Here is an 11,369-nt window from a genome sequence, read left to right as displayed (position 1 = left end):
AGGGGCTTCTTGGAATTTGGCACCAGAAAACAAGAGATTTGCCTCTGCTTTGCTGCTCACCAGCTATGACCTTCAGACAGTTCCTCACAGGACTCTTTGAATTTTGGTCTTCACAGTTGAGAGAATATGAGCATGAATGTCTGGGAAGGACCTAGCACAGAAACTCGGTACCTCCTGGGCCTAAAGTGCCTCACGAGTATAAGCATGGTCAACTCGAACATAGGTCTATTCATAGGGAACAGGGGAGTCGCTGCCTTGAAGTTACACTTACGGGTAAAATTTACCTCTTAGATCAACTGCGTACTAGAAAAAAGTTAGTTGGTAGGTTTTTTGATTTTGTGATAAAATATACATAAAATTTATCATGTTAACTGTCTTAAGTGTAACTCAGTGGTATTAAATACATTCACAAGAGTTGTACTACCATCACTACCATCCATCTCCAGAGCTTTTTCATCTTACGGAGCTGAAACTCTCCATTAAACACCAGCTCATTCTCCTTCCACCCTCCAAGCCTCTGGCAACTACTAGTCTGCTTTTTGTCTTCATGATTTTAACTACTTGCATAGGTGGACTCATACAATATTTGTCTTTCTCTGACTATTTTCTTGGGCTCCAAAGTCACTGCAGATGGTGATTGGATTGCAGCTATGAAATTTAAAGGACACTTGCTCCGTGGAAGAAAAGCTATGACAAACCCAGACAGCATATTAAAAAGCAGAGACATTACTTTGCCAACAAAGTTCTATCTAGTCAAAGCTATGGTTTCTCCAGTAGTCATGTATAGATGTGAGACTTGAACTATAAAGAAAGCTGAGCACTGAAGAATTGATGCTTTTGAACTGTGGTGTTGAAGAAGACTCTTGAGAGTCCCTTGGACTGCAAGGAGATCCAACCAGTCCATCCTAAAGGAAATCAGTCCTGAATATTCATTGGAAGGATTGATGCTGAAGCTGAAACTCCAATACTTTGGCCTCCTGATGCGAAATTGGAAAAGACCTGGATGCTGGGAAAGATTGAAGGCAGGAGGAGAAGGGGATGACAGAGGATGAGATGGTTGGATGGCATCACCAACTCGATGGACATGAGTTTGAGCAAGCTCTGGGAGCTGGTGATGGACAGGGAAGCCTAGCGTGCTGCAATTCATGGGGTTGCAAAGAGTCGGACACGACTGAGCAACTGAACTGAATTGACTTTCACTTAGCATAATGTCCTCAAGGTTCATCCATGTTGTAGCATGTGTCATTTCTTTTTAAGGCTAAATAATACTCTGCTGTGTGTCTATACCGTATTTTGCTTATCCATCTGTTGGACACTTGGGTTTCCATGTTTTAGCGAGTGTGAATAATTCTATGAACGTGAATGTACAAAATGTCTTCAACGACTCTGTTTTCAGCTCTTTGGGTATATACCCAGAAGAGGAATTGCTGGGTCATGTGGCAGTTCTATTTTTAATTTTTTGAAGACTCAACCATTTTGATTTCCACAGTGGCTGCACCATTTTACATTCGTTTATGGGAGGATGGAATGCAAGTATTTTATTCCTATCCTTTCCACTAAATACAACCTTGTATATTTTACATAAAACATAAGACTGGAAGGTGGAAAGAAAAGAGACTGGCTGGGGACCCAATGAATGACTGGCATTGAGTTCCCTGGGTTTCCTTTTTGCTTCATATATGCCAAGCTGGGTGTGAATAAGCAGACCAACAACCAAACAAAAACCCAAGTGAGGACCTGAAAAGGGATAGCTTAACAAGACTGAAAAAACTAGTGAAACACCACAGGAAAAACTGCAGCCTCACCTTCACTAGTAAATGCCAAGTTGAGTCCTAGATATGCATCCTCCTTCACTAGGCTGTACTGGGGGCACCCCCAAATCTGCAGGGATGGAGTCAGAGAAGGCCAAACAGGGAGCTGGGACTTTTAAGTTGATGTCAGTGAAGGCCACAGGAGGAGAAATGGGCACCCCCCACAGCTCCTCCCAACCAGGGTATTAGCAGAGGGTCTAGGATGATGGCGCTCACTGCCACCCATAACCTGGTAGTAATGAAGCAGTTTTTTTCCATGCCCATTAGAGGAGGTGTGCTGTAACATTTAAATAAGATACAGAGCTTTAATAATGCCCATGTTTCAGTCAATAGTCAGTCATACTAAAGATCAGGAAAATTTCACCCTGAAGGAGAAAAGGCAATGGATGTTAACTCCATGATGACAGAGATGTTAGTTACTGATAAGGATTTAAAAGCAACCATTAAAAATGTGTCAATGAGCAATTAACATGAAACAATTCATGGAATATTTGAACTTCAAACAATTGAAGAATAAAGAAATGGAAAACCATTTTAAGTTGGTTTCAAAGGTAGAGAAAAACCTTTTCAAGTTGAAAAATACACCAAATTCCCTGGAGGTCCAGTGGTTAGGACTTTGCACTCACTGCCGGAGCTGTGGGCTTGATTTCTGGTTAGGGAACTAAGATCCTACAAGCCACACAGTGGAGCCAAATAAAGTTGAAAAGTACAAGTACCATTCTCCCCCTCCCGCCCCCCCAAAAAAGCAATGGAGAAGAATCCGTGAACTTGAAGGTGAAACAATAGAAACTACCCAATCTGAACAATAAGGAAAAATAGACTTAAAAATAGTGAAGGACTTTGGGGGCCTATGGTACTGTAACAAAAAGTCTAAAATCTGTGACATGAGTCCCAGAAGGAGAAAAGTAAAAGTCGAAGAAATAATGGCTGTTGGGAGTTCTCTGGTGGCCTAGTGATTAGCAAAAATAATAACGATGTTCTCAGTGAATGTAAAGGAAGTATTTAAAACAATTATTTTATAAATGGGAAAGGACTGAGAGATATCTAGAGAAGGAATGTTTCTGCACTTAGAAATATCAACACTGATAAAATATCAACAGTAGTATACTGTGGTAACTTTTTAATATATGTATTTACATAATAAATATTTACATATAAAATAATGTTTACATATTCATGTATTGTTTTACATGTACATAATATAATTATTTATTTTAAGGTAATTCCTTATTCCAAGAATTGGCGATGGACAGGGAGGCCTGGCGTGCTGCAGTCCATGGGGTCGCAAACTGTCGGACACGACTGAGCGACTGAACTGGACTGAACTGAAGGTTGGGCCCTGGGAGGACCGAGGGAGGGGGCAGGCGGGGAGTAGGGGTCGCAAGAGGCGGGCCTGGAACCGAGAGGGCGGGGCCCCAGGAGGTGCCGTCATCACGGAAAGGGCCACCAGCGACTAACTACAACTCCCAGCATCCCCCGCAGCTTCCGGTCGGCAAGATGGTGGCGCGCAGAAGGAAGCGTGCGGTGCGGGAATCTGATTCGGGGGTTCCAACCCTGCCCGGCTACTCAGGTGAGGGAATGCGGGGCGCGAGACCGGGGAGCGGCCATACTTCTCCACGAAGAGCCCGGGGGCTCGGCAGTGGCTCAGGACCCCAAGGAGCCGTCACACGCTTGGACGTGAGCCCCAGAAGGTTCTGAAGCCCCAGGCCCCCTTAGCCCACGCGGCGCCTGTTCTCGTCTGGCTTTACTTGGCTCGGGACGGACCTAGTTTGGCCAGCGCTTTCTTTGAGTGAATGCACCTCCGTCTACACTTTTCCAGGGCGAACTTGTGTCTGTCTGTATTCTCTCCCCTGAGATACACGCATCCACTTATCAGCCCCTCTTTGCAATTTCTGGTCCAGCCCGCTCAGCGCTCACCTCGCCTGTTATTATGTGTTCTCCTCCCTGGTTCCCCTGCCTTCTGTTTTTCACTCAGCTGCCAGAATAACTCAGATCTTGCCTCACACGCCCATCCCCGACGAACTCTCTTCAGTGATTAAAGTTAGCACGTAAAACAAAATCCAGACATCACATCACTTCTGTCCTGGCTCTAGCTAATCTATAGCTCTGTCTGTTTCTCCGAGACAACAGGCTCTTTACACCCACAGAGTTTTTGTACTTACTGTGTCTTTTTCCTCTGAGTTCCTCAGACAGCTCTGCTGTGTTACAGGGCTTCGTGTCATTCTGGTCGAAGCTTTAATGTTACTTCCTCAAAGAGGTCGTCCTGATAGATGCCTGTCTGAAGGCCTCTGTCACCCATTACCCTGCACTACTTCACTCTGTGTGTTTCCTTCCTGTTTGGAATTTTATTTATTTTTGGCTGTGCTGGGTCTTGGTTGGTGCTCGGGCTTTTCTCTAGTTGCCAGGAGTGGGGCTGCTCTCTGGTTGCAGTGTGCTTCTCATTGCAATGGTTTCTTTTGTGGAGCACTGGCTCTATCTAGGTAGGCATGCAGGCTTCAGCAGTTGCTGCTCCCGGGCTCTAGAGCACAGACTCAGTAGCTGTGGTTCACAGGCTTAGTTGCTCTGTGGCATGTGGGATCTTCCCGGATCCGGGATCCAACCTGTGTCTCCTGTATTGGCAGGTGTATTCTTTACCTCCGGGGAAGCCCCTGGTGGAGGCTTTAATGTTAGTTCCTCAAAGAGGTGGTCCCAAAAGGCCTCTGCCACCCATCAGCCTGCTCTGCTTCACTCTGTGTGCTTCCTTCCTATTTGATACCAGCTTGTTACATGCTGACTTGTTCTGTCCTCCCACTTTACCACGTGAGCTTCCTGAGTGCAGGGCTTGCAGCTGGATCCTCTCCGTGCTCTCTGTGCCCGGAGAGGTGGTGTCTGGAAGTTTGCATCTCTTGTGACAGGATTAAAGTTTATGGGAATGCCAGCGATTATCCAGATCATCACACAGCAGGGGGCTTAGAGACCGAGAGAGATGTTAAGGCACAAAGCAGGTAGCTCTAACCTGGCATGCAAGGCTCTCCCGAGGAAGTGAGGACCTGAAGAATGGGTGGAAGGATGAGGGCTGATGTTTCAGAGCAGCATGGGTGAAGCCCTGGCTGATTGGAGGAACAGAGAGGAGGCATGTGGTGTGGAGAGGGGAAGATGGGGTGAAGAGAGGCTACACGGGGAACCGTGGTAAGGATTTGGGGTTTACCCCCAGAGCAGCAGAATTTGAACCTCTCTCCTTTCGCATCTCATTTACCTTCTCTCTACTACCGACTGGAGCCCCTCCTGGGCAGATGGTGTTCGTCCAGCCGCGTAGCCTGCCCAAGCATCTTGCACAGGCCTTGCCTAGGAGAAGGGTTCAGTGAAGGATGGATGGGTGGATGGGCGGACTGACAGGCACACAGGACTAAAAAGGGACAGCCTGAACCTGACTCGTGTGTCGTCCCTCCCCGTCCCCATGTTCCTTCCAGCCATTCCGATCAAATTCTCTGAAAAGCAGCAATCCTCTCATTACCTCTATGTGAGAGAGCACAAAGTTCGAGAAGGTACCAAGTCTCCCTGGCCTCCGAAGCGGACCCTTTTTGTCCTCAACGTGCCCCCGTACTGCACAGAGGTAAACGGGTGTCTGGGAGGGAACCTGAGCCTGGGGCAGGGGCTCCTGCGGGCCCCTCACCTCCCCCCAGTCCTCAGTGATGAGAGGGAAGCAGCTAACTGAAGCCCTGGTGTCTGGAAGTCTGCATCTCTTGTGACAGGAAGTTGGCTTTTTAAAGGTGTCCTTTTTTAAATATAATTCTTTAGGGAGCCCATAACTTTTTATATGTTACCCAGAATTGTTTGACTTACGTGTTTTTTCCGCTGATTATAAAATTGATATGTGTCCATTGCAGATAGTATTATAGTACAGCCGAAGTGTTCTGTTGCCTAAAGCAGTTGCTGCATAACTATGTCTGCCAAGCATAATTCCACCCGAAGACAGAGACACTTGAGACTGAAAGTGTTAGTCGTTCAGTCGTGTCCTGCTCTTTGCAGCCCCATGGACAGTAGCCTGCCAGGCTCCTCTGTCCATGGAATTCTCCAGGCAAGAACACTGGAGTGGGTTGTCATGCCCTCCTCCAGGACAGACACTTGTTCTCACATTTTTTCTTGAGTATTGTGAAGGTTGTGCTAACTACTTGTGTGAAGTCTGACAACATAAACATTCTTTTTTTTTTTAATTGATACGCATCCATAGTAAAAAAAAATAAGAAAGTAGGAGAAGATAAAATTACCTCTGAGTCTACTATTCAGAGTTTTCCCAGGTGGCGCTAGTGTTAAAAAACCCATCTGCCAATGCAGGAGACAGAGGTTCAGTCCCTCCAGGAAGATCCCCTAGAAGAGGGCATGGCAACCCATTCTAGTATCCTAGCCTGGAGAATTCCATGGACAGAGGAGCCTGGTGGGCAACAGTCCATAGGGTTGCAAAAAGTTGAACATGACTAAAGTGACTTAGCACACACGCACTACTATGCAGATATGTCTGTTATTTTTTTTCTTCATAAAAGTTACTAAATTTAGTATTTCTTTAATTTACAGAAGAGAAACTAAAGGAATGGCTGGATTTTTGATGATTTTTTTTTTTTAGAAAAGAAATATTAATTTTTAAAAGATTCCTCTGCAGTTAAGGAGAAAAACAGTGAGAGGGGAGGATGTCGTTTTTAATGTGTCCTGAAGACTAGTGTATGAATAGAGAAGCCTAGCACTCACTACACTTCACAGATTGAGCAAATCTGTGTCATCAGTGCCCAGACTGAAAACAGAGCATCACCCACACCCCAGAAATCCCGCTGCACCCCTTCCCCCTGCCAAGGATAACCACCAACCTGATTCCAATAGGGGAGATTTAATTCTTTCTAAATGGCTGATTCAGGTAGTAAAATTTCCCCACCTATTCTGAGAGACTTGGGTTCAATCCCTCAGTCAGGAAGATCCCCTGGAGGAGGGCATGGCAACCCACTCCAGTATTCTTGCCTGGAGAATCCCATGGACAGAGGAGCCTGGAGGGCTACAGAACATGGGGTCGCAAAGAGTCAGACACAACTGAAGTGACTTAGCACATATGCATTCTTGTAATAGTGGGAAAAAGAAAAGTTGAGAACCCACTTCTCCTTTGGAGATCCTTCAGAGACATTGACAGGGGAAGAGAGATCTTTCAGCCAGATGGCCTTTCAAAGGGAGCAGTCCCTTTCCGGAACAGACAGAGCATACCCTGGGCACATGCTTCCAGCAGGGTCAGGTCATAAAGCCAAAAAATTATACTTGAATTCCGTCTCCCCTCTGTATCCTCCTTCTGGAGTCCCTTTTTACCCACAGCTTTGAACACAAAGTCAAAAAAGGTGGCCCCCTTGGGCCGTGGGGGGCTGGGGTTGTGACCTCGGTGTTGAGGAGCTGGGTGGCGTGCCCAGGCTCTCTGTGCGCGCCCTGCAGGCTGGACTCCGGGCCTCTGGTGTGGCCGGCGGCTCACCCTGCGCTTCTCTCCGCCCTGGCAGGAGTGCCTGTTGCGCCTCCTCTCCCCGTGCGGGCCCGTCCAGTCAGTGGAGTTACAGGAGAAGCCGGAGCTTGCTGAGAGCCCAAAGGAGCCCCCGTCGAAGTTCTTTCACCCCAAACCAGTTCCTGTAAGCCTGCAGGACCGGGCCGCACCAGTGAGGGTGTGGGCGGGGCCGAGCGGTGTCCCCGGTGTGTGAGGGGAACGTGCATCGGGGGTGGCCGCAGCAATTAAGGTGTTCCCTGTGGTCAGGCCCGTCCTGACCTGTGTGGTCTAGGAGTCCTGTCAGCTGAGCGGCCTCCACCCGGATTTGCCACGTCCTAGAGCCTCCCTGTCCGGCTCTTTCCATCATCCTGGGAGTGGGGAAGCTCAGAGACATCTCTGCTCCCCGCCCGAGGGGCCTCCCCGAGTACCCCCGCCGCTGGCTTCCCCCCGCGGAAGTCGATTCTTCCTTAGGCTCGGTGGCCCTGGTCTCCGTTCTCTGCGTCCGGTGCCCACACCTCCTCCTGTTGAGGGGACTTTGCGGGCGCCCCCCCGCCCCATGTGTCCATCCACTCCTGGCCCCGGGAGAGCACGCCCTCCCCTGAGTCCCTCCCACAAGTGAAACAGGGGCCCCCAGGGTCCACTGCTCCCCGGTGAAGACGTGGGATCAGGTCACTCTTAGCAGAAGTTGCGTAGCTAGGAGTGTGGGCACCCCACGCCTGGGTTAGAACAGCCCTTCTCCTCCTGGTTCCGCGACAGTCAGGCTGAGGGCGGGTGGGGGGCCCTGGGGTGAGTCCCCCTGGGGAAGGCTCCGGCTGCTGACCTCTCACCTCCTCCAGGGTTTCCAGGTGGCCTACGTGCTGTTCCAGAAGCCAGGCAGCGTGTCAGCCGCCTTGGCCCTGAAGGGCCCCCTGCTGGTCTCCACTGAGAGTCACCCTGTGAGGAGCGGCGTCCTCAGTCAGTACCGTGGGCCCCGGGCCGGGAGGGCAGCTTTGGGGGCCGCGTCTGCCCGTGTCACCTGGCCCTCAGGGTGGGCAGGGGTGAGGGCCCCCGCTCGCCGCCCCCGGACTCATCCTCAGGCGCGAACCCGGGCCCACGCATCAGCATCCCGGCGGCCTGGGCGGGGAGATCCCGGCCCGCTGCCAGGTCCTGGGGGGGCCCTAAGGGGCGGGCCTAGGAATCCCCGTCTCCCTCGCCCCCTTCTCCCTCAGAGTGGATCCGAGATTACACGGACTCGGTGCCGGACCCCGAGGCCCTGAGGGTCGAGGTGGACGCCTTCATGGAGACATACGACCGGAAGATAGCGGAGGTGGGGCTTCTGCACGGGCGGCGGCTGGCTGGGCCTCCCTGCTGGTAACATCCAGCCGGAAACGGTCCTCTCGTGGGAAATGGTCTCTGGCGGGCCGGGCGGTCAGGGCTGGAGGGGAGCAGCGTGAGGGCACGCGGTGCTGGGCGCGGAGGGAGCAGCCGAGGTGGCAGCGTGGTGCCAGGAGAGCGGAGAGGAGGTGGCGAGGGGCTCCTGGGGCCACAGGGTGGGTCCCACGCGCCCGCCCGTCACGGGCCCTGTTCCCTGCAGGAGGAGGCCAAGGCCAAGGAGGAGGAAGGCGTCCCCGACGAGGAGGGCTGGGTGAAGGTGACCCGCCGGGGCCGCCGGCCGGTGCTCCCGAGGACGGAGGCGGCCAGCCTGCGGGTGCTGGAGCGGGAGAGGCGGAAGCGCGCCCGCAAGGAGCTGCTCAACTTCTACGCCTGGCAGCACCTCGAGACCAAGATGGAGCGTAAGGCGCCCCAGGGCCCTGTCCTTCACCCCACTGCCTGCGTGCCTGGGCCGTGGTCTTGTGGCCGCTCTGCCAGCCCCGGCTGCGCGGAGCTTCCTGGTCTGTTAGGCTGGGAGAGGGGTCCTAGGGGTCTCCCAGCACCCCCAAAGCCTTCTTCCTTCACCTCGGGGTGTGTGTTGGAGGTGGAGGGGATAACAGAGGTTGTGTTTTTTTTTTATTTGGTTTTGTTGGGTCTTAAATGCAGTGAGCAGGCTCTTAACCGTGATGGGTGGGTCTCTCTCTAGTTGAGGTGCCTGGGCTCAGGTAGTTGTGGCATGAGGGCTTAGTGGCCCTGCTACGTGTGGGATCTGAGTCCCCAGCATTGCAGGGCAGATTCTTAATCCTTGGGCCACCAGGGAAGCCCCATTGACCTGGTAAAGTTTCTGTCTGAAACCTCAGGCATGCCATCTTCTCCACTTCAGCCTGCATCCTCTGACTGGGTTGCGGCCCAGTTCCATTTCCTGGCAGCATCTGCACTGTTGCCCAGCACAGAGGCAATGGGGGAGGCTGTGCTGAGCGCCCACCAGGGGAGTGGGGGCTGAGGGGAGGAGCTGCTGTCCTCTCCAGTGTGGGCTGCGGGGCATAGCTCCCGCCCGGCTTGCCGTCTCACCCCGGTCCTGTTTCCCATCCTGATCTCTCGCCCCAGATATTGCGCAGCTGCGCAAGAAGTTCGAGGAGGACAAGCAGAGAATTGAGCTGATGCGGGCCCAGCGCAAGTTCCGACCCTACTGAGCCTCTCCCGTCCCCATGGGCCCCGAGGAGCAGGGTGGTGACCAGGAGGCAGTGTGGCCAGTGAGGACCCGGGGTCCTGGAACACCTGTCTCAACGGCTGTGCCCAGGCCGAGGGGCCGCTGTGTGAAACCCCAGAGACCTGAGCCCACGGGGTGGGTGAAGGACAGAGTCACCCGTCGGTTCCCGTGTGCTTCAGCTGTCCTAGGGCCCGGAGCGAGGACTTGGCCTCTGGAAGCCCCTGGCCCAGAGCTGGCTCCTTCCCTGTCCTGGGTCCTGTCCCTGCCTGGCTCCGGACTCTCCTCTCAGGGCTGACTGTCCCCTGTGTTTGCCCCTTCCTCCTGATGGAGAAGCCCCTGTGGGCAGTGAGACGGCCTCACAAGCAGAATACAAGAACGTTTTATTTTTCATGCAGCTGGGTGGCAAGAAAGCACTACAAAAGCCAGCTGGGCCTATCTCAGGCCTCACACATGCCCTCTGCGCAGTCACAAAACAGACACCATCCCTCCCCCCGGAAGTCACAGATGTTAAAGTCAGAATCTTAGACCCCTCCGCGGCCCCACCCCCAGCTCTGCCATAGCACTCGCTTCTGGCCGTGCTGGTCTTCGGGACCAGGGGCCCTGTCCCCAGCACGCTGGCCTGGGCTCGGAAGCTGGGAGCCCGGTGCTGAAGCAGGCGGCTGTAGCTCCAGGCCCAGGGCTACAGGGAGGCTGGGGTCCCCTCCTTGTTCTGTAAAAAGGAGCTGATGACACGAGCCACCTGCTGGGGTTGGTTCATGTGGATGTAGTGATTGCCTGGGACTTCAAAGTACTGGAACCTCTGGGGAGGGAAGGGGACATGGGATGAGGTGACCCAGTGGAAGGCCGCCTCCCAGCAGTTCCGCGTGTCCACAGCTCTGCAGGCCCTAGTCAGTCAGGGGAGGGGACAGTCAGGCCTGGCTCGGAGCCAGTGGGAAGTGCCTTCCTGGGAGGGAAGTGCCAAGCCCTTGGGTTCTAGGCCATTCTGAGCTGAGGTTGTAGAGCTCGGCTAGGGAGGGGGCCACAGTCCAGGGGCTGCTCCTGGGTCTGGTCATCAGATAATATTCACTTGAAGAAGGAACAAGCAGCCTTTCCAACTGGCCCAGAAGAAAGGCCCACAGGGCAGGAAGAAAGACATTGAACATTGCCCGGCTAGCCACACAGGGGCTTCGCCTTTGTGATGACGCCCGGCCATCTGCTCAGGCCCTAGGGTCAGCTGTCTACTGGATGATGCTCCTGAAACGCCAGGTGCTCCCAGGAGCCCAGGCAAACATCAAAGTCATAGCACACGTCCCAGCCCTCCAGCTTGGAGTCTGGCACCCACTGGTGGGACTGGTCATCTGTTCCCATTTGAGACCCTAGGAAATTGTAGAACCACTCAGTTGGGCATGGCCCAGGAATACAGGAGGACAATAAAACCAGGGGATTCTGCCAATGAAAAGCCTGCTTTCTGTGCTGATTTATATGTGATTCCAGGGACCATAGTAGCAACATGAGGCCTGGTTGCTCCTGGGGT

At 52.7% G+C, this 11,369-nt stretch overlaps 2 protein-coding genes across 3 annotated transcripts in view; one reads left to right on the top strand and one right to left on the bottom strand.

Moving 5' to 3' along the window:
• The first annotated feature begins 3,271 nt into the window (after window positions 1-3,271).
• Window positions 3,272-11,294, top strand: RRP7A (ribosomal RNA processing 7 homolog A). The gene is made up of 7 exons (XM_061418750.1): window positions 3,272-3,381; window positions 5,261-5,403; window positions 7,316-7,441; window positions 8,133-8,250; window positions 8,505-8,602; window positions 8,870-9,068; window positions 9,754-11,294. The coding sequence occupies exons 1-7, from the start codon at window positions 3,309-3,311 to the stop codon at window positions 9,837-9,839; spliced, it is 843 nt and encodes a 280-aa protein (XP_061274734.1). The 5' UTR covers window positions 3,272-3,308; the 3' UTR covers window positions 9,840-11,294.
• SERHL2 (serine hydrolase like 2) overlaps window positions 10,220-11,369 on the bottom strand; it is a 21,114-nt gene continuing 19,964 nt past the window's right edge. For both annotated transcript variants that reach the window (XM_061418745.1, XM_061418746.1), the window contains one exon: window positions 10,220-10,655. In XM_061418745.1, the coding sequence (XP_061274729.1) occupies window positions 10,536-10,655 (120 nt within the window). In that variant the 3' untranslated portion in view covers window positions 10,220-10,535. The remainder of the gene's footprint in view (window positions 10,656-11,369) is intronic.

This window comes from Bos javanicus, chromosome 5 (assembly GCF_032452875.1).
Source record: "Bos javanicus breed banteng chromosome 5, ARS-OSU_banteng_1.0, whole genome shotgun sequence".
In the NCBI taxonomy this organism is placed as follows: domain Eukaryota; kingdom Metazoa; phylum Chordata; class Mammalia; order Artiodactyla; family Bovidae; genus Bos; species Bos javanicus.
The sequence above is the reverse complement of the archived record's forward strand: the minus strand, read 5'-3'. Positions and strand labels throughout refer to the sequence as shown.